This window comes from Argentina silus (genome assembly GCF_951799395.1).
Source record: "Argentina silus genome assembly, chromosome: 1".
Lineage (NCBI taxonomy): Eukaryota > Metazoa > Chordata > Actinopteri > Argentiniformes > Argentinidae > Argentina > Argentina silus.
The window spans coordinates 6,409,949-6,433,529 of record NC_139655.1 but is presented as its reverse complement, the minus strand read 5'-3'; the positions used below and the strand labels follow the sequence as shown (position 1 = coordinate 6,433,529).

The window sequence follows — 23,581 nt, the reverse complement described above, 5'->3', positions numbered from 1 at the left end:
CATCATATTGTTTACTTCAGCTTAGTGTCCCAGTGATCCCAGACAGACATATTGTTTTTCATGCCTGCCTTGTTTTTTTTTTCTGCCTTGTTGATGGACAGAGGACTCACATTTCTCTAAATCCCTAAGGCAATACTAATCTGCTTTGCTTTCTCCCAGCCTGTTTGTCATGTTTATCAGCAGTAGTACATCTCTTAGACTTTGATGGTCTTTGTTCCGTAGATCTGTTTATGTCTGGCTAGATGCAACAGGATCAACACTATCACTCACACCTTTAAATGGTGAAGAAAGGCATAACGCTTGGTTAAGAGATTTATTATTCATAAGATGTATTTATTGTTATTGTCTTAGTTCGCTATCAATTTGCTGTTAGCGAAGAGAGAAAGTGAGGTATCATAAAAAGAGTAATGGTGCAAGAGGCTCATAATGTGAGTATATCATTTTATGTACATCGCCTCTCTACCCACTGCTGTAACTTCTGATACCAGCACTGGGATGTAAGAGGGATATGCACAGCAATGCAGACATTGAGTAATTTCCTGCTTATTGTCTAGCAAACAGAGAAAAAGAGTCAGACCAAACACACTGCCTTCCCTTGTATTGATATACAGCAGGGTGTATAGATGCCCACTTGTTCACTTAGACCCACATCCCATATTCATTCACAAAATCTAGTTCAAACCTCTTCACACGTCTTTCCTCGTTCATTACTTTAGCATGGACAACTGCAAACTGTCACATGAACCGTGTCTCCGGTGCTGAAGACACTCCACTGGCCTAAGTGGGATGGAGTGGGAGGAGGAATAACTATATGGGGCTAGTTACATAACCGGTTGTCCCAGAGATGAGATGCTCGGTGACCTTTGTTAATTCCGTGCCTGTGTGGGTGGGTCTGCTTATTAAGCTGGCTGTGTTAAAGGAGAGTGATATGTCTCCTACACACACTCCTCTCATTCATCATCACCCCCCCCCCCCCACCCTCTCCCAGCACCTTGTACCTGAGAGAGATTGGAGGAGGTACATTGCGAGTCGGTATGGGTGTGTGTGTGTGTGTGTGTGTGTGTGTGCGCGCCCGCTTGTGTGTGCCTGTGCTTGTTCATGTGTGTGTTTCTATATGTGTGTGTGAGGGTGTCTCTTTGTTTGTTTCTGTGTGTCTGTGAGGGTTAGGGTAGGTGGAGGATGCTCATGTCTCAAAATAATTGTACTCTTCGTTGAAAATGTTCACCACTACCTCAACCTAAAGTTCCCTACCCCCCTGCATCTTATCCCAGGACAAAAACACACAAAAAAGGGTATTTAGGGAGAGATTTAAACTTAACATGAAATCTAAAAACTAGTTGTAAAAAGAAGGAAATACTAGGAGAAGGAGATAAGTGAAATGTATTACGGCTCCATGAAGTTAAATGATGGGCTGCATTGTGCTATAATCCCTGATTTGTAATCTATTTTTGTTTTTACTTCTGTACTTCTGCATTTGCTGAGTATTACAGCTGTGTAGCTCAGGGAGTTTGAAGTCCAGAGCCAAATCTCATCTATATGAGGGCCGCTGGGGAGATTAAGAACAACACTTGTGGCATCATCCTCTCTGACCCTGACAGACTGTCAGCTCTCAGAGCATCTACTGTAGGAACAGTGTCACTGGAGCAGACATCCTCAACTCCACAGGCTAAATTAACCCTGGCTTTTGATAGAAAACCATTTGCATCAAACTAGTAAAACATATTTTCATCTACGAACACTATGTTACCAGACAGTATAGCATACTAGAGCATGCCCTGTATGTATACCTAAAAGTACAGAATAATACAGTTAAACAGAGGGGTTTTGGGTTTTGGGGTTATGCAAGAGTTATTAAACATTCCTTTTCTTCTACATTACGGTTATGTAATTACAGTATAATTACAATACCGTAGACGCACCTCAACATTTAGGCCTTAGTAATCACACTGAAGTTAGGGCACAGTTAAAGCAAGTGTTACCAGGCTTGTAAGACAAACAAGCCCAACCACTTACCCTGAACCACACACACACACACACACACACACACACACACACACACCGCACTCAGCTTTGCACGCTCCTTTGATTAGCAAGCCCTTTGATTACAACATCCAAACTCAGCGTTTGGCCAAGGTACCAAAGCAATGAATAAAGCGGAGAAAATGACAGATTCTGTAGAAGCGGAGCCAAGAGTGCGGAGGGGCTGCAGCAGCAACTTCAGGTCTTCAGTAAGATGATGTGTTTTCCACTGAAAGGCTATCTGCAGATTTCACGTCTGAATGAATGCCGCAGCCTCACAGCAGCATGGAGTAGGTGGCGGGAGCAGTCGTGATGACCTGGAGCTGAGAGAACGGTATGGATGTGGAGTGATACGTTAAGCTTGGCCGTTATCAGAGTCAAAGGGCTTAGGGAGCTTGGCACACTAGGATTCTCTGCTAGTCAAGCGAGAGTGACGCTGAAGTCCCCACACAAGCTGTGTGTGTGTGTGTGTGTGTGTGTGTGTGTGTGTGTGTGTGTGTGTGTGTGTGTGTGTGTGGGAGAGAGAGAGAGTGAGTAAGTGGTAAGTGAGTGGGTCAATGACAAGGACAAAGACTGGGATGATTCTCTGTTGGATGAAGTGTTGTTTTTCGTCTTTTGAGTGTCATCTTAAGGGATGAGGGAAGAGAGGCAATGATTGACATCAGATTTTGCACTCCACTGAGCACTGTCCAACACACACAAACATGCAATGGTACATAAGACCCTATGCCACCAATGCAGCGGCAGACAAGCCATGAGACTTGTGCACATCAGTAAAGTACACACATAGACATACCCACACTCTCAAACACATGTATTCTTCACATACACACTTGCATCTGTGCATTGATACCTTTAAAGTAACACACACACACACACACACACACACACACACACACTGAGCCAAGGGATGCATAAATCAAAGGGAGGCTAAATTTACCCAGTTGATTGAAGGGAAGGGTAATTTCCATCTGGGGAGTAATGATGAGTTATAGACAGGCCCAGAAAGTTCTCATGCTGAGTGTTCCATGCAGCATTTAACACAACTGCTTTGGTACAGATAATGAAGACACACATAACGCTTTTGACAAATTAACACAAAAACAGTGCTGAGACATGAAAGGATGGCATACCAAACAATTTTCCCTCCTTTTTCAGATGGAGTTGTATCAGTTGTGTTCCATCAGTCACTTTTTGACAGGTTTGGATTGACTCATGACATGTGATGCCTGGTTTGAATGAGCTCCTGTCAGTTAGAGTTTTATGGAAGTGGGTCACACAAAATAGCATATGGACATGCTACTGTAAAAGAAACATTGAAATATAAAAAAAAATAAAAAATAAACAACAACAAAATAAAACAACTAAATGCACCTTATTGTCACTGTCAGGTTGACAATGTCTACATGCAGTTTACATTTCTATAAAAAACATCCTTTCTGCTGCCTAGTGAAGAGGAAACAGAGCTGAGAAAGGTTGTATTGGTTCTTCTAGGTGGTCTGATGATGGATCTATATTTCATGGAGCATTTGACATGTGCTGTGAAACACTGTGTTGTTCCAACTTCTCTGATGATTCACTCCAGAGCCACAGATGGAGCCGGCTGGGTTTGCTCTACATTTCATGATTTCTAGCTTCACCCAATAACATGCCATCCATCTCTCTCCTTAAAAGGACATGCAAACGCTCGTCAGAGGCACTGAGAAAAACAAGCAACAGGTTTCGTGTTACTTCTACGGCACTGGCAGTGCCAAGGATGGAGTGGGTCAGCCACAGTTTGCATCGGAGAGAGCTGTTGCTGCCGGCACAGAGGAGAAACTGCTATTTAAACACTGCTTAAGTGTTGCCCCTAAAGAAACATTAATGAAATAAAGAAGGAAAGTAATACATGGGCTGATAATTCAGGGTCTGAATTAGCTCGGTTTTGCAAAGGATTCATTTCTGGTTTCTATCACTGATAAAGAGGTATGTTGGGATGGAGACAGTAAGAAGAAGAAGACAGTAAGATTTAGTTTCTCTTCCCTTTGATGTTTACTTGGTTAGGATAATTATCTTACTGCAGTATACACACCAGGTATTTATTTTATTAAATATTGCACTTCTGCTACTATCAATATGAATATTGTCACAGTACTTGCACCAACAAGTCGGGTTTGTTTATAGGACACATTACTGTTATTCTAAGCCCATAGCATAGAGCATAGCACAAAGAGAGTTCAAAGGTTTTCAGGAGTTCACTTAAGAGACACACACTTGCCCTGCTCCTAACCTGAGGCTGGAGGGTGGGGGCCAAGAGAGCAGGAGTAGTGCAGCATTGCAGTCTCTCTGACTGCCCTAAGACTGATGAGCTAGAACACTCATTTCATTACAGAAAGAGAGAGAGACAGAGAGAAAGAGAGCGAGAACATTGCACCCTACATCTTAAAGCACCCAAACACAGCCCTCAACAATATAACTGGTGCACACACACATACACACACTCATGCAATTACCTGTCAGAATCAATTATCAGTTAGGTATTTTACATTTATATGATATGGAAAATAAATGTTTTTCCTCTAGGGAGTGGCTGTCTGTAAGGAGGGGTCCTACAGTCGAGGTCCCATCGTGGGCAGGGGAGAGACAGGAAGACATCTGTCTCTAAGATCACATTAATGCCACCGCTGCTGCTGAGAAATGAATGGGAGGGAAGGAGCCATAATGATGCTTGATGCTATTGGAGCTCTGGGTACTATAAGGGTCCTTGGGATCGCTATTACCTTATCTCTGCCTGTGCCGTATGTCAGGTTGTATAACACAATCCATGTGTTTAAAAACTGCAGAAAACAACAGACTTGGTACAGACTACAACTGAAATGAGTATACAAACATCTACAAAAGTTTGTACTTCACGTTTCTATTGTATTGTGGAAAACCCTTTGTAAATTCTTACAAATATATTTCTGCATATATAACTTTAGGTCTTTAACACAATCCATGAACTGAATTTGCTTAAATAAACCATTAGTCTATTGCTTTGTTGCGTCAGCTAATGTGAATTCCCCATAGACTGCCGTTCTGAGAATTTTAATGAGGTCAACTTACATTTTTGGCTAAGAAGTAAGTTGAACAGCTTACACCAGCAGGGAACCTTTATGTTGACATTTGGGAAGTTCACCCACTTGAACACAAAGCCTTCCGGCCTGATTCAGCTCAGACACACTAGTCTGCTATAACAAGCCCCAACTGCCCCAAGTGACTCACCTAGTTGTCATTGACGTCTTTGAGGATGTGGTGACACTTTTGAATGAAGAACAGTCAGGCGGATATGAATCATTTACACGCACATAGGGGGCTTAGACACCCTTCCTCTCCCAGGTTCCTCACCCTGTCGATGGTGGGGTTATTTTCAGACTCCTCCTGGCCCTTGGAGCTTCTCTAACAGTCAGCCAGGTGGCTGAGGTGGTGGTCAATAGCCCAGTGGTTGGGAACCGACCCTGATGGTGGTCGATATCCCCCTGAGAGAGTGTCGATAAATCAGACCAAGAGAGCCATGGACATTGGAACCAAGGAGGCCCCAGAGAAATGAAATGAGAGTTGAGGTCCGACTACAGTGAAGCGCTCACATCAGACATTGGCTTTATCAGTTTCTTGCCCAGTAAACGGTGAACCAGAGGATTTGTAGTTTCATAACTTAATCTCATTTTCTCTGAAACAGCTGTTCCTCCAGTGACCCAGTGAGACACATCTAATGAAAAACCAAAGGAAAAACCACAGGCAGATATGATATGGACGTTCTACTGTACATTGCACACACAATTAGTGTAGAACATAGGTATATTCAAGGGATGTAATTGTGGACCGATTTGGCTCTGACACTTTTACATGTTGCTGCTCACACAGCAATAAAATCAAAGAATAAAAATCACATGGACAATAGTGCAATACAATGTACAACTAGTGTATTACAACTAATATACTGCACTGCCCCCTCTGGTTGAAAGAAAGACTGCATATTACAGTAGAGACTTGTGGGTATTGTGGCATGGGGAATAACTATTATTGCTTCGTGTAGTTTGGTTGTGCACATCAGTCTCTAATTGCATTGCAAAAGACTAACAAAATAAAACATAAACAATGAAAGATTCAAATTAGAATGATGCTGAGAGGAGAGTTTAACACACAAGAAGGATAGTTTGTCCATCTCATCGTGTGGGTTGGTGTTCACTGGGACACAATATGGTACAGCACAGCAATTGAGAGAGAGAAAACAGCCTGGAACAACCTTCCCATGCACCACCCACAACCTGCTAGAGGGTGTGAGAGAGAGAGAGAGAGAGAGAGAGAGAGAGAGCACACAGGGGTTATATGAGACTTACCACACAAATCAAGAGGGTGATGTCTAGCTGGAAAGTTTAAACTAACACAAGCTTTAACAGTCTGCCTCTATTACACATTGAGAAAGGTTTAGCTGCTCATCTTTGATAGCAGAAAACTGGTATGTTTTATAAGTTGGAGAACAGATACGGTCTGCTGACTAGTAAAAATGATTCTCTCCAGTGACAGTGAGGATAAAGTGAAACCTAGACTCAGACTAATAGGGGGACTCTTGAGTGAAAGCTCATTATTTTAGAGAAATGGCTGCTCCTTTACAGCCTGTGCTGAGACTAAACAAAACTCTTAGGATAAACGTATCAACATTTGAGCTAGCATATGATGCCTGTAGCCATTAGAGTGATTCTCAATATGAACAGGTTCTAGAGGGGTTAGAGAGGGCTTGGGGATTAGGTTGACATGGCAAGGCTGGGATCAGGGTTAGAGTTTGGGGTTGGGGATATAATTGGTGCACACAGACCAGAGAATATCTTCTCCTAAACATCATACCCTTTCCTTCACTTTCTTTCCTGGTTGTCTCTTTGTTTTTGGATAGGTAAACTTGCCATAATATTCATGTTATTAATATTCTAAACAACAGTATTTGAATGTTGTTCATTAGACGGATGTTTATACATTTGGTAATTGGTAGCCCTGTTCTGCATAATTGTCAAATGTCCAATAGAAGAACACATGATCATGGTCCAGAAGAAGACCAAAATAACTGCACTAATTCTCAGAGGTTGCTTTGTTATTTGAAGGACATAACTGACATGATAATGTTTTACAGTATGAATTTGTATGAAAGCAACTGTTTATGTCTCCACCATACAGTTCACCCATTAACCCTCCCCCATACCGTCCTTACCCTCCATTCCCCCACCCCTCAGGGCTTTCATTTTGACAAATGGACTCACCCACGGTGGCTGATTTGATGGAGCTTTTTACCGTGGGCTCCAATACATCAAATGCAAGCATTTCTCCATCGGCAATCTTTGATGTGTTCCAATAAAATCACCAGTTGTATTTTCTTGGGGAGGACGTTGTGCCTCGATGCTGCCTGCCTCCACCCAGCAGGCTCCATATGTCAAGCGGTAGTTAAAATACCACTCTGCAAAATGGGAAATGCTGTGCTGCGTTCTTATCTCGTCTGCAACATGTCAGGCAGATGAGTTTCTATTGAAAACATTTGCTTTAAAGCGCAATTTCTCTGGCGTCTTGAAAGTTGATTTCAGAAAAGAGTGGATATAAAACAGAATGCCACAGTTTATCTCATATTCTGTACAGTCACTCATACTGTTCGTAAGAAAGGACATTTTGCATGCTTTCATTTTCAATGATGGCTTAATTGGCACGGTCAACTAACACAGTAGGCAATACAATATGCATCAGACTACTTGTCATTCATGTCTTACCTCATGAATAATTGAAGGCATAGTATCCTGTCAGCCCCACTCCTAATGCACTGTGATAAAACTAAGTGATTTATGCTAGAGATTAGACCACTCTAATACACACATATATAAACACACTCTACAGGAACAAGTATATGTACACACACACACACACACACACACACACACACACATACTGTACGCATGCATACATTCACGAAACGGACATAGACATGCAAAAACGCATATACTGTACCCACAAATGGATAACTGATAATCGAAGTCATCCTACTAACCCCTCCACCCCCCCCCCCCCCCCCCCTGCATCACCTTAGCATACATTATGACCAGGGTCCATCTTGAAATTACACATCAATAGTTTTGTAAAAACATACACAGTTCATGTGTCTTGAGTGGATGCAAATGTATAGTCATATCTCCGTAAAGGACACAGTAAAGGACAAGGAAATCTGTGCAGTGTCATGGTTGGCCCTGCCCACTCAGCTCCAGGCTGTTGACTGCAGCTGCCATCCTCCCACTCCTGTGCCTAATCACTGCCACTGACACATAGAGATGGCACCATCCTTCTTAATGCCAGTATGGGAGAGAGGAACCCCCCCCCACCCCAGACTGCAGTCTGGTGGCTACCCAGAGAGTGACAAAGTTCCTGTGTAGATTGGTTGTCTAAGCAAAATGTTGAAACCTTGATGATCTCCCTCTCTCTCTCTCTCCCTCTCTCTCTCTCTCTCTCTCTCTCTCTCTCTCTCTATCCCAGCCGGAGGGCCCTCTCTACGCTCTGATTGGCTTTATTGGCAGCAGTTCAAAAGTGGGTAAACAGGCGGGTTCTTCATGTCTTGCCTGATGAAAATAGATCAGCATGTAACATTAGGCTGAGCAGTTTTCTTCTCATCTCCTTAAGAGAACAACATAAGATTATAAGTATAAAAAAAATCTAAGACAAGAGTAGAAGAACAACCTCCAATTCTAGAATGACTCCTGTAAGAGTGTTCCAGAACATGTCCAGGGGGTTCCTAGTGAGGCAGGTAGAGGATGCAGTTTGTTTACTGTAATGACAGCACAATAGCTCAGCTGACTCCAGCTGTTTGAGAGGTGTTTATACTCAACAAGTAGGAGCTCATTGAGGGAGGGGGGCATTCGACAGAAGAAAGGAGAGATATGGAGAGCGAAAGAAAATGAGAAAGTGAAAGAGAGTAAAGGTGACATATAGGGAAAGAGGGAATACAAATGAGAGTGGAAGCAATAGAGAAAAAATAGGTGAAACGGAGAGAGAAAGAGACAAGTGAAAGAGACAGAGACTGAAACCCTGTGAGGTAGAAAAAACGTGCCTGGAAAAACAAGGGACAAGACAAGAAAGAGACAAAGAGAGAGTTTGGCACTTGAAGGAGCCTATCTGCTGTATTGTGTGGGCTGGTGCTGCAAATTATGTTATGGCACAGCGATTGATGAGAGAGGGAGGAGAACAGTCAGGAACTATTCCCACCACCCACAGCTAAAGACGAGGAAGGGAGAGGGGTATACTTGTGTGTGCGTGCGTGTGTGTGTGTGTGTGTGTGTGTGTGTGTGTGTGTGTGTGTGTGTGTGTGTGTGTGTGTGTGTGTGTAATATATACATACTTTGAACGTACAGTGTTTGTATGGTTGGAATTTCCTGGTGTGTTTAAACCACTATACAGAGTAAATGTGTATGTATGTATATATATATATATATATATATACAGTACCAGTCAAAAGTTTGGACACAAACTTGCCAAGAGTGTGCAAAGCTTTCATCAAAGCAAAAGGTGGCTACTTTGAAGAATCTAAAATATAAAACATATTCTGGTTTGTTTAACACTTTTTTGTTTACTACATAATTCCATATGTGTTCCTTCATTGTTTTGATGTCTTCAATATTAATCTACAATGTAGAAAATAATCAAAGTAAAGAAAAACCATTGAATGAGAAGGTGTGTCCAAACTTTTGACTGGTACTGTATATATATATATATATATATATGGTCTGTATTGCACAACAGTGTGATAGAAGATCCAATCGAATCACTGAAATTACCATGATGTCATGTCTATGTCATATGTCATACAGCTACTGTACTATGTCTCTATGTCATACAGCTACTGTACTCAGATGTTGTGGCCTGTCATAACAAACTGCACTAACTAGTTATCTGATCTACCGTATATAGAGCTAGTAGAATTACAGAGAGATCCTGTCTTTCTCCCTTCTCTGCGTGGGCAGAGTGGGTGAGAGCTGCTATAGGCTTCAGCCAGACATCGATAAGGAGCAAGAGAAGTACCGTCCAGAATAGCATCCTACCACCCACAGCTGCTCTACAGGGAAAAGCTATTCAGGACCTACCCTCAAATCAACGTCAACGAGGAACAGCATGGTCTCTGGGTTAGACCAATAATGATAATTTACAATAAAGGGTTGCATTGCAATGATTACAGTATATGGGATGGCACTATAGTTATGAATAGGTAAGGACAGGTAAGATTGTATCGATTGCATCCACTTTAACACAGTATTCAACCTGAACTGCATCAGCATGGAAAAAATGGTTCAGGGTCAGAATTAAAACATTTTGAATGTTTTGAACATATTCTAAACATTCAATGGCTTGCTTTATCATTGCTTGTTCTTGTGTTAATAACTACTGTTCAGTGTGTTCTGAGCTGTCAACAAGAGGAATGTATCCATTGCCCAGAAAACAGACGATAAAGTTGATATTCATCATTACACCCTCTTCTCTCCTCTCATCTCTCTCCCCCCCTTGTATCTTCTTTGTGCTTGTTTTGTTCACACTCTTTCAGAGTTCCATTGAAATGCAGTGCTCCTGATAAACCATTTGAATGTTGTGCATTGAAGCTTTCATTGTTAGGCCATTATTGTTCTCGGGTTTCGCACTAACCTGCGGCAAAGGATAAGAGGGGGCCGCTCTCTTCGTGTTTGTTGATCATTAGCATTAATTAAGACGAATCTCTTCCCTGTCTCTCAGTGGCGACAGGAAGCATATTTGTGGCCATGGCAACCCGCTCCAGAATCATGAGGCTCTCTCTTCTCTACCCCCACAGTCATCGTGATTTGTAGAGCAATTACAGGACAAATGGAAGAGGAGAAGTAGCACTTATTGGGGGCTTGGCGTCCCAGCTAGCGCATAATGTCCTCACGATGTCTCGCAACGCGAGCCCACTTCAGCGTGGAGAGCGCTCCATTTGAAACGAAACAGCACTCGTGTGGGGATAAGTTGGAGAGAGACGTATTTCAGTTGTTGTTTATGGTAATTATTCAAGGGTAATACGGTACAAAAAGCCTCCTTCTACAGATCTGGTCTGGTAGGCCATGCAGAGGCGATGGGGTCAAGAGCAGGAGTAACCTTGAAACCGTGACCAGTCACAATAGGTTCCTGCTGAAACTCTCTTGGTCGCCTATACTGTATGTCAAAGTCTAATGGGGTCTATCAGAATATACCACATTGTCCTAATTATGAATGACTGGTATAGTGTTAGAGAAAGACCAGTAGGTTGATGAGAAATGGAGAGATCAAAACAGAGAAATATTTGTTGTGTCCTTACAATTCATCTCCATTAAAGGGATGGAGAGAAATTCAGACCATGATGAGAATCTTATAGACATTAGAGTATCCTGGTTAACCTCCAGTGGTAGCCAATTGCTAAGCCAATATTTTTTAAGTTCATGACCTAAAATTAAAATTCATGTGAAGATGACCATGAATATGTATGAATGCCAAAACGTATTTGTGTTATGACAAACATTGTCCTTAGATGACCTAAGACGAGCATTTGTTTTTGACTGCACATCCATTAGAATTGAACAGCCCCTCGGGGGATAAGCTGCTTTTCAGGCATGAATGGAAGGGAGAGTGAATAAGGCATTAGTGCAAGATGCTAACCAGGCTCTTAGCAGGACTCCTAGGGACAGAAAGCTGGTGTATTACTCACCAGCCTTTAGTGCGTATCAATAAATGGACTGTTTGCTGTGAAGAGTGCAGTGGTGGACCTTTTGACTAGTTCAGTGGGTGGGAATTAATGTGTCAGAGCAGTGCCAAGCCCAACCAATGTGGTTAAACACTGCCTTCTAGTGGTGCAAGTGAAATACTGGACTGCGTGGAGTATGTTGATTTTGACAAGAACTACTTCATATGAACTACATAGCTCCTTCTGTAGCTCCACAGAAGGTAATTGACAACATTTATTTAAATCAGGTTATATATATAGAGAGAGAGAGATTTTTTTTTGTATTGCCACATACTGTATGTTTGTTGCTCATACTATATGTCTTGTTTCTCTACAGTTAAGAGATGGTGTTAAACCCCAAATCTCATCTGCACCATTAGTCATATGATCTCCTTCAGATAGAATAGTTGAATATAGAGTGTATATAGATATGAATCTAGTCTCCATGGGTTGCCAAGTATAACTCCATTGACTGACTGTGCTGTTCTGATCAAACACACCTTACGCAAAGGACATACAGTAGTAATTTATGATTGTTGTATAATCAATCTTAAATGTTGTATACAGTGATAATTTATTTTGGGTGTACTGTATGAGTGTATCATTGCAGTATTAATGAACATGGTAGGTGAGTTGTGCCACAGTTGGACATTACAATTTATTTGGATATTATCAATTTACATCACAGGGTTTGGAGCAACAAGGCGAAGCTACATGAGGTTTATTGACTCTGTAAAAAAATAAAATGTTTTTTTTTTGGCACACAGTCTGTTAACTACAGTCTGTTAATTGTCATACTTTGAGAATTTCCCTTTAAATGGAATTGTATTTTTTGTCTTCTTTATTTGATTCTCCACAAAACCTCCATAAATGGGACGCAACATTCCAGGTCAACAAAAACTTTCAACAATAGGTTCACGGTGTCAAAACAATGCTTTACACTTTCCATGTACAGTATTGTTTAAGTTTGTTTTAAACAATTTATCACATATCATACATTTACCTTACAAGTAATAGTAACAGTATGTCCATAAAAATACATTGTCAGCTCCCAGTGATTACTCCGCCCTTAACTTGGCTTAACATTGACTATTCTAAGTCTACAACATCAAGGTGTTGGCGATAAGCGTTATACTGTAATACTTAAACAACAAAGTCACTAGACCACATTTAAACCGTTGGCAGCATCAATCATCATGGACGGGTGGACAATGGACATTTTGTCCTAGTATGGTGAAATGGGAATATTTCGCATAATAACTGAATCTTTAGTCACAGCAGTATTGAATTACCAGAGAGCCAAGGGGTTTCTCAATGTGAGGAACAGTTAGACAAAGAAAAGATGCCGTGAGAAATGATCACATGAAATGTGTTTTAGATGAATGAGAACACATGACAGGAGGACAAACCAGTGGACAGTACAAAATAACACATCACTGTACATATCCTCTAATGTGAGTTTCCTCATAGTGTTTGCAGCAACTATTCGTCACACATGATCCTGACATGTAATAGCATTTCATGACACAATTCCAGTTCAATCAAAGTAGACTTACACAGTAGTAGTTATCATACTAGTTAACTAGTCAGATTATAAAATCACGGCCCACGTTCTCAAAATGAAGACCTAACCGGGGGTTAAAGGTCACTGATACAGGTCACATTATTATGACTCCACCATTTGACTGGTGAATGAGGGTTCATTCATTTCACACTGCCTCAGTAGTCTCTAAGTGGGAGAGCAATGAAGATGGAATAGCCTGAAAACAGCATGTTAACTCTTTCAGGAAATAAAGTGTCTTAAAATAGAATTTAGGACAGTTATTGGCTGGACATGGAGGGCTGATTAAATACTGTTGGGGAGCTGTTACTATTCATGTATCATCAGAGGGTCTCTGACAAGTAAGGTAAGGTGAGTGGATGGTTGGTTAGTGTCAGGACAGAGACAGAACATTAGCAGAACATTGGCAGGACATTGGCAGGTATAGGTATGCTGCTCTAACCACCCAGGCTGTTTATTTGGCCCGACCCAGGGTTCTGTCACATGATGGTCACTCTCTCTGGGGACACGTGTGAGGCTGAGCCCACTGGGTCCTGGCGGTACTGACTGCTCTCACAGCCCCGGCGGATTCTGTGGAGCTTTCTGCCCACACAGGGGAGCAGCAGGAGCACCTTGCCCAGGATCACACACACAGGCAGGGCCAGCGCCACCACAAAGTTGGGGGGCATGAAGAAGCGGTAGGCCTCTTCCTCGAAGGCCCGCTTCCAGCCAAAGAGCAGAGCATGGAACGTGGCGATGAGCAGTGCGATGTAGCCCAGGGTCGACTGACAGAGAGGGATAAGAGATAAGAGATAAGAGATACAGTCACTATAATTTCTGTCATGCTGTATGGTGTGTCAATGGGGGGGCTACAAGACTACATACAGTCCAGTACATTAAAGTGTCACAGAAATAAGAAAATGATCAACCTAACACAGTACATAAACGTGAAGTCATACAGAGGACGAATAGGAATCATTTGATTATATCTACTGCACCAATAGTTTTTGATCGTTTTCACCATTTCCTAGTGATACTGATGTGAGACCTATCCATAAGAATAATCATCATGACTGTACCATTTACATTTACATTTATGGCATTTAGCAGACGCGTTTATCCGAAGCGACTTACAACAAATACATTTGTCTAAGTGAGTGAATCATCTATCCATCATCATAAGAAAAAGAAAAAGTAATCTATGCTAGGACCAGGGGCTATTGGCAGTCACAATGCTAAAAGAAAGGAATTATTTTTTACATTTATTTTCAGGAGAGAAACTTGCACAGGGTGGTAGTGGGGATGAAGAGGTCTTTAGGAGGGACAGTTAAGATGTAGCCTGAAGAGATGGGTCTTCAATCTACGGCGGAAGATAGATAGTGACCAATACCACCTATCTGGTAGTATCCAGTACTACCTATCTCTACCTATCTACCAGATAGGTAGTACCAGTTCCATAGAGATGCACAGAGTAGGCGCACACTATCTTTCCCATTCATTACATCTGTGACAGCATGAGGAATGCTATGTAGTCAACTAGGGTGGTCTTCTTTTTCAACTGGTTTATCTATAGACTGCAAATGGCTTCCAGCAGCATGACGCCAACTACTGCTGCCAATAAATAACTGACCTGAGACATTGGTGGTGAGTTGATAATACTGTACACTCCAGCACAACAGGTGTCAGTGAACCACCAACAGGTGGCAGTGAACCCCCTAAATTAACTGTGATTATGGGGTGTTGCCACGTAGTCATCATGAACATGAAGAGAGACGGCTACATGGCACACCCCAGAATCACAGTTAATTTAGGAGAGTGCACCCTCTAGTGGTTATAACTCCATGATCGGTACCTGGATGAAGCTGAACTCCCTCCAGTTGAGGGCGCTGTTGACAGAGGGGATGGAGGTGATGGCTAAAAGAGACAGGAGGCCCAGGCTCATGATACCAAAGGACACGTACATCTCTACCCTCCACACCTCCTCCTCATTCCATGAGTTCTCAACGTTAGCGTGAACCTGAAAGGAGGGAAACGTATGTTACACATACATTACATACACAAACGCACAAACACACAGACACATAATGTACACACCATCACAAACACATACGCACAAACACAAATGAATACATATGCATGACTATAAAGATAAACACACACACACACACACACACACACACATACACACACACACACACACACATATACACACACACACACACACACACACACTCACACACAAACACACACACATACACACACACACACACACACGCACGCGCACACTCACACACAGACACACAACCGGAGCTAAAATGACTCAAATAAACTCTTCATTAAATTAACTGATGCCACCTGATTTAACTAAATCAGGAGACCTACTTTTCAGTCTAAATTTGGCAACATGTTCATTCATTAGGAAAAGCCTCTACATACAGTCCACTGGCTGAGTCAGAGCAGTCTTGCACAAGGTGAAATAAAGCAGAACAGCTTGCACCACATAAAGCAATTACAATACAACTGCAGGTGCGTTGCTGGGGCCATATGGGGCTAACAGGCTTGAAATAGAGAGCAAGCTGACATGGTGAGGGTGAGGTGGATAAGATCTAGACAGACACAGACAGTGCAGAGGCGTGGGAGGGGGAGAACGTTTAGATGGGGGGAGGGGGTTCAGCTAGGATGGAAGATGAAGGTCAGAGGAGGTGACTGAACAGACAGAGGTTAAACTGGACAAGACAGAGATAACAGGCTACTTCCCACCTACACACATGTATGTATGTAATCGGTCATAGGTGTGGTACAATATCATAAAATCAGAGAGTCTGAATGTTACACGTCAATACTGTATAAAGCCATATACAGCAGCCTCTAAAAGACGCCACTCTTAGTTGGTACAAATCAACACCATGTTCTCACGTGTGTGTAATATAATTCTATGGTCTTACTTGCGTGTAATGTTTCACATTGAGATGTGAACAACATACAGTGCACATAGCATATGTCCCTCTTTCTCCGTGCTGCTGTTATAAGTGTATGGTCATGCCTGAGGAGCCATTGCAGTAATAGATGACTCACTCTGTGGCCCAACACTTAAATGTAGGTCACCCTCAAGAATGGAATTATAAATGTGGAGAAGAACTCTTCCACAGTTATAGTGGTGGTGTGTTTTCAATTCAGAATCTAAAAGTGGTGTTGTGGATGTTTAAACTGCTTTTGTTTTTGTAAATGTTGTTTTGGTGTAGGCATTATGGTACTGTAATAACCTCAACTGCTGTTTCGAAGGGTATCCTTAAAAGGGCAAGCTGGCACTCAAATAAGCGTTCACCCTGCCACTTTTTTGGTAAACAGCTGAGGGATGGGGCCAGAAAAATTTAATCACTCTCAAATTCATAAATGGAGCTATGACGGCAAAGACTGACCATCTATGAGATTAAAATGATTGTTTTGGTATGATGGTAATGAATGGTACGAAGACAATGGTATGAAGCTATACAGTGTTTGTTTACAATTACATTGTTTTCAAACAAGTAAAACAAGCTCCTTATTTTTTATTATTATATAATTTAAAAGTCCTAAAATGTATGTTTCAATCTCAGATTGCCCCTTTAAGACACACGCACACACACACACGCACCACGCACCACGCACCACACACCACACACCACACACCACACACACACACACACACACACACATACACAGCCTCCCCCACCCACCTGTTGATAGGCCATGTTGAGCAGCAGGTACCTCTCAGACCTCCTCATGGGCAGACAAAGACTGTAGAGAACATGGACACAGCCCAGGAAGAAGCTGAGCAGGCCCAGCTGTTTCCTGCTCTGCAGCCAGCCCTCCAACCAGTGGGGGAAACGCCTGTACTTGGTCCCATAGTAGAGCTGATGGGCCGCCGCTAGCTGGCCTGCCAGGTACACTAAGGCCAGCAGTGTTATAGCCACCGTGGGCAGGGTCCTGTTCACCATCTCAATGGGAATCTTATAGAAGTCACTCTGTTTGCTCTTCACGTAGGGGTGGATGATGTCACGAACGAAGGAGTAGGCGAAGAAGAAGATGGAGAGGGCCACAGCGGCTAAGACAGGGCCTTTCCAGGCAGGGAACAGACGCAGGGGCATGTTCTCTATCTCCTTGGCAGAGGAGAGGGCACCCATGTCCAAGGGGATGAAGTTGAGCTGGCGGGCGAGCTCCAGAACCTGCTGACGACCCTCCACGGAGTTACTGCAAATGTACACCTACAGGATAATCATGTCATAACATCGTTTGTAGTCATAATAACTGTTGACAAGTATAAAATGTGGTTGGTTTTATATTTACTGACTCAAACAAATGTGAAACAAAATGGAATTAAATTAATTAATTCATCATTATAAAGCTTGTTTCTTTCATTTTTGCTCTGTGAAGAGATTCCACTGAGTGAATAGTGTGAAAATGTTTGCAGCATAATATGTTTTATTTTGAGTTGAGTTTGCAAATAATCCTTGCATAACATTAGGGGGTATGAGTGTCTATAAAAATAGGAGAATTTTAGGCAAATGTTGTGTCATTGGTTTGATTTTGTCTTACGAAAATTACATCATCATGCTCCGGGTCGTCTCTTGTTTTGGACAAAATGTCAGTGAGCATCATTGAAAGATCAACCAATCAGATCATGTCAACAATAGTTTATGATGATTGACATCAATAGAAGCAGTGAGGTTTATCTGAGACAGAGAGGTATAATATTCCCAAGTGTTGGGAGAAAAAACAACACAAACATGGGTGTCAAATTAGAGTAACGCTTTCAACATGATGAGTTGAGTTAGAGTTGGTGCTGACAGCTTAATTTGCAGCTATCCGCAGCCACTGGACTGGTCCTCTAGACGGATGAGTCAACGCCGTGGCCAGTTGTCTACAAGGCAGTGCTCAGATTGTTTACTGTAAAATCAGCTCTGGGTCCTGCTTTCTTTGACTGAGTGGTTTCAGCACCAGGGGAACCATGACATGTTTTCTTAAAATACTCCCCATTGGTCACAATGTTTTGCCACAAATAAGAGTGGGAATGTTATGCTATACAATATTCATGAATTAAATGAATGACTCACTACACATGAGCTGAACAGCATTTTTGAGTTTGACGTATAATTAGGAAGCACTAGCTAATTTAAGGTTCCAAATGGGACATTATGCTCAAGGAAAACTCTTGTGACATACTGTATAAAATTGTGTCAGTGAACTACTGAGTAAAAACCATTTCATATCTTACCTGCCTGCTGGCGTCTTTGGGCCCAGACTGCATAGCCCAGGCAGATATCACATTAAATCCCTTCACCACTATCGACTCTGGGAGGAGGGAGGCCAGGTACTCAGCGTTGGACTCTGGGTACTGGTTCACACGCCTGTTATTGCTCACGTCCACCAGGACTTTGCCTGCAAACAGGTGCTTGAGGTCCCAGAGGACCGGGTAGTGCTCTCGGCGAATAGCCAAGAAGATCACAGTTGCTTTGCCCACGGCGTCCTCGTGATGCGTCACGTCTACCACGTGGGGGTAGAACTCGGCCGCCCGTTTGGGTTGTCGACTCCCCACCACCACGTGGAAGCCACAGCGCAGGAGACGGATGGTCAGACACTTGGAGAAGTCACCCGAGCCGATGATGGCCACGACAGGCTTGGGGTTGGTGCCATCCCTGGGGCCGTTCTTTATCCCATTGGGCAGGAAGGTGGAGGGGGTGTGGGAGGTGATGTAGGCTGGGCTGCTACTGCTGCCCATCATAGAGATGGTGTCCATCCTCAGGCCTCCAGCTCCACTTCTTAGGACCTCTTAGGTTCTGTAGGAAGAGCTGATTAGATACACACACAGGGCCACACTGGCAGTCATGTGCAGGCTAGGAATTAAAAGGCCTATAATAATGATGTAAATGCTCCGAAATGTGAATGTTTACATGATGTTATAATCATATCATACTACATGGTTCCACAAACATGCATAGTACACAGTAAGTTATTCACACTATATGAGGATGACTTAGTCCAGTCATCTACATTCATAGAGGACACAATGTCAACGGGATGATGGCTATTATGCACAGTGCATTTATAAAGCATTGACAGAGGGTGTGGGTACTCTAGTGTCTCCTTCTATCCTGTAGCATGCAGCTCCACTTCGTTAGCCCAGGCACAGGCACATTTAAGACATTAATTCAGATTACCAGAGTTATTAGCTGTATATGCGTATTGTTCCTTCCCTGGTGGTCTGGATGTTTTAATACTGAGTGCCATTAGGATGTTAGGCAGGGAGACAATAATTAGTTTACATCACCAGATGGCCTGCAATTTGTGGAATAAATCGAACTGATTAGATTAAATCCGAGGGAGAACTAATATATTGGTTATATATGTCATGTAATATATGAGGATATTTGAATATATAGATATATAGATGTAACGTTAACATGAGCCAATATGCTGAGTCATACAGCCAAGATGACAGACAGCATCCAATAGGGAAATCAATATATGAATCATCTCAGATCATTCTAAGATCCTATAGCGTTAATCATTGTTTTATCAAGTTAAACAGTAGGTTAAACAGTAGAGGAAGGGAACACTCAAAATGATATGTGCCACTTTTGTGATACATATCCTATATTGTAATACATTTAATACTATTTTATAATCTGAAACAATGTGTCCAAATCCAACGTTTTGAAGGGCACAGAAATGTCACGATCTCAGTCCTTGTGTTGTGACTTCGAAAACATCTTCGAGTAAAATGCTTTATTTAACCTGTAGAGTTGTTTCCAATGCGTTTGGCTAGATGTAGGCAATCACTGTGTAATACTCTCAGTGTAATTGCCATTAACCCATGCATTAGGCTACTAACCTTGACAACACATGAGTTGTAGGATGAAACAATAATCCGGTCAATAAAGGTTTATGACTCATTTAGAATACATCATAAAAATCCTGTGAAAATTACAATTACAATTATCGCACAGTATGGACCATGGAATTATTGCTCCTCCGACGTTTACATGTAGTCCTATGCCATTATGATGTTTAGCCTACTGTAGCTCAAGGTGCTTTGCCTTTGTATAATGCGTTTGAAAACCGCAAGGTTCGTCTTACCTTTCATGGAACTGGTGAGGACACGACACGGCTGCATAGATTGAATGCAGCCAGCTGATCGCCGGTCTCCCCTCCCTCTCTCAGCGGTGGATTTGGCTCGACAGCGGTGTCTTGCACACAGACACGAAACGGATGCCTCTCATGCAGGCGGAGCACGTTCGCGCACCACACTCTCGGCGGGGAGGTAACGCGCACTATGGAAACGCAGGTATGGCAGTGGTGGATGTACCACGGCTCAGCAAAGCTGTCAAAGCTCCCTCAGGAGGTCAAACATCGTTTCAGGGGACATCATAAAATGTTGGGTTTATAATTCACTTCAAGTACTATCCTGTACGTGGGAGGTTGACGGCGAGAGAATGCATCCATGTAATAAGAGATGACAGATGATCCATATTGTCTATACTATAATCAGGCCTATGCTGAGTGTTTTCTATTGTTCCTGCTTGGTAAAATCTTGACTCACATATGATCCCAAACAGCCATGCACTTTGTGTTATCAGAACAAAAACTATAGGCTGGCCTAATATGTTATTTACAAAGACAAAATGCAGTAAGGGACTGATCGTTATTTATTATGGGGGTACATGGAGGGAATCGAGCCACAACATACGCAAATTGACTACTCTCCCCTAAGTAAAGTATGTTTTCGCAAAGCCCTCCCCGAACGCTTGAAAAAAATACATTGACCGTTCTCAACCAAAAATAATGATACAAACATGTGATAATTATTGAAACGTGATACAAGTAAATAGCAGAGCACCTACTATCTCACTCCTAGGACAACACGACCTATTATAGCCGCAAGTCCAGTATCCTGAGGGGCTCAAAGGTCCCGGAACGCATGAGAAAGTGTCCCTTTTAACAAAACGTGGCCTAAAAACAAAATAGTGCTATCCATAGGGCCAGCATTTGTACAAAACCTAGGGTATTAGAGAATCATTGGTGCGAAAATTCATAATCCTAATTTGGGCGGAGGGTCTGGAAATCCTTTCACAGGAAGATTTGGTATTTTGTAAACGCATTTCATGCAATTGAACAGCAACATGTTTAAGCATGTATTCCGTTTGATAGCGAACCACAACACTGGAGAAAACCCACAGTCCTGCGTCAATTTAGTGCCATATCAAGGGCTTATATTTCACTTCGAGAGAGCAGAGTCAGTGTCAGACAATATTAAGATCGAGAAAGTATTAAAGTGTTTCAATGTCCCTCATAGCCAGCTTGGCTGGTGCCGTTCAAGATTAGAGAGGATTTATTTCTATTAGAGCATATTGGATGACTGTCATTCATATTCCATTCACCCAGCTCAATGTAACATCGATAGGTTTAGGCTATTTACATACCCAGCATGATACTCGAATTTGCCCACCCTATACGCATCATAAGGTTGACATAACCTAAATGAAAGTTTATAACGCAGGTGCACAGGAGGAAAGAACTACATTGGAGTTATCAAGGTGACAGAGACACATTCAATACCGCCTTGCACACGCTTGCCTCCATCTAGCTAATCTGTTCACCCTCACAAAGTTCACTTTCATAGCAGGCACAAGCATCACTTTGCACGCGCTCTCCTCCTCTCACCTGTTCCATTCGCCTGGGGCCTTCAGTGCACAACACAACAGCTGCGACCAAGCGTAAAAACCTCTCCAACCTAAATGTTCTTTATTGATTATTGACATGATTTTCTGGGCAGTAGAAAAAAAGTGAGTTTGGTTGGGTGATTGGATGGATGAATGAATAGATGAAAAAGAGGATGAATAGGTGAGAGAGGGGAAGTATAGACAGATTAAGAGGTTATCACTATGGGTTATACTGAGTGAAAGGAAGAAAGGACGATGCTACAGTAGGTAGTTGGAAGGTCAGATAGATATAAGGTTAGAAACATAGACGGTTAGATAGACAGTATGTTAGAAGGTCATAGATAGATACATAGATATGCTAGGCCTGGGGTAGTTCAGTGGAGTGAGTAGAGGGTTGAGTGGTTGGGAGTGGTATAGTTGGTTGGTTAAGTGGTTGAGAGTGGCTTCAGTGGGGTAGAATTGGTAGCAAAGAGAGTGCATTGTTGTGTAATCATTCTAAGAATGTGTTCTGCAGGCCTCCAGTTGTTTTTATTCAAGAGTTGTGAAAGTTCCATAGCAGTTGCAGTAACAATGGGTCTCTCAGAATGTTGGCCTAAATCTACATTCCAACATGTTAACCAGAGGAGAGGTTTTGGAGTTACAAAAAGCGCAATAGTTTAAAAAGTTTAATAGGTATCAAAATAAAGTTGACTTGAATAGACTATGCGCCAAGCTACATACAAATCTAACAGGGAATCAGTGTGCAGATGGCAGAAGCCTATAGTATATTACACTGGAGGAATGACAAGTGAGCCAATCAGAGTGTTTTAGGGGGAAAGACAACAAAAGAGGAGTTAATCGGCCGCCCATCATTAGGATTATTACATTGCAAAGAATTACAATAATTTTTCATGCATAATTTTTTTCAAGCTCCCAGATTGCTGCAAAAGTCCACCCTTTGATATGCCTATTCAGATCGGACTGAGAAGCACACCAACGGTGAGCTAGGAAAGGGCCCATCCCATGTGCTGGCCGTTTAGGCATACAGAGAGTGCAAAAGGAGCATAACAGGAGCGAATTCTGAAGCATTGAAATATAGACACATTTTATGAATTGCAAATTGTGTGACCCTCCACTTGACTATATACAAAAACATAACCCTCCCCCGACTGAAATTGAAAACCGACGACCCTCCCCCAAATCCCTCCACTTAGCCTACTTCTGATCATAAATAACAATCAGTTCCTAAATGATTGATAATCCTACCATTGAAACAATGACTGTAATTATGAATCCAGAGATTATGTATTAAGAAAGTATATGAACAACCTTATTATGTTTTCAACATTGGTAGTATTCCCACTCTCCAAAGTCAACATTGTGGACACAGAACAGAATAAGGAAGTAGAGTACACAAGAGTGACATTCATCATGAGTTGACGAAAGGATGAATCCACTCTCTCAGACCATGGGACTATAAATAGCTCTATGTTCTGCAATGCAAAACATGTTTTTATTTTGAATGTCAACCAGGAAATGTTTTCATAAAAGGGACACTGGTTAAACTGTTGATCACACTTTCCAGAGTCAAAATATTGTGTG

General features: G+C 42.2%; 1 protein-coding gene across 3 annotated transcripts; it reads right to left on the bottom strand.

Annotated features, from left to right (window-relative positions):
• Positions 1–12,404: 12,404 nt before the first annotated feature.
• LOC310810853 (metalloreductase STEAP2-like) lies at positions 12,405–22,960 on the bottom strand. 3 transcript variants are annotated; one of them, XM_083678718.1, is made up of 5 exons: positions 20,418–22,960; positions 18,556–19,117; positions 17,018–17,545; positions 15,154–15,318; positions 12,405–14,086 (listed from the first exon to the last, which is right to left on the bottom strand). In XM_083678718.1, the coding sequence occupies exons 2-5, from the start codon at positions 19,075–19,077 to the stop codon at positions 13,802–13,804; spliced, it is 1,500 nt and encodes a 499-aa protein (XP_083534844.1). In that variant the 5' UTR covers positions 19,078–19,117; positions 20,418–22,960; the 3' UTR covers positions 12,405–13,801. The 3 variants fall into 3 exon arrangements, with proteins under 3 accessions (XP_083534844.1, XP_083534845.1, XP_083534843.1); XM_083678719.1 differs by lacking the exon at positions 20,418–22,960 and adding an exon at positions 19,499–20,404; XM_083678717.1 differs by lacking the exon at positions 20,418–22,960 and having other exon boundaries at positions 18,556–20,404.
• Positions 22,961–23,581: the final 621 nt, after the last annotated feature.

Bases quoted from the DNA above. Each gene is read 5' to 3' on its own strand.
- LOC310810853 (XM_083678718.1), bottom strand. From the start codon at position 19,077: ATGGACACCATCTCTATGATGGGCAGCAGTAGCAGCCCAGCCTACATC. The intron at 17,546-18,555 runs GTAAGATATGAA...ATTATCCTGTAG, and splicing joins CCAAAGACGCCAGCAGGCAG to GTGTACATTTGCAGTAACTC. The intron at 15,319-17,017 runs GTGGGTGGGGGA...CCCTCCTTTCAG, and splicing joins TCAACATGGCCTATCAACAG to GTTCACGCTAACGTTGAGAA.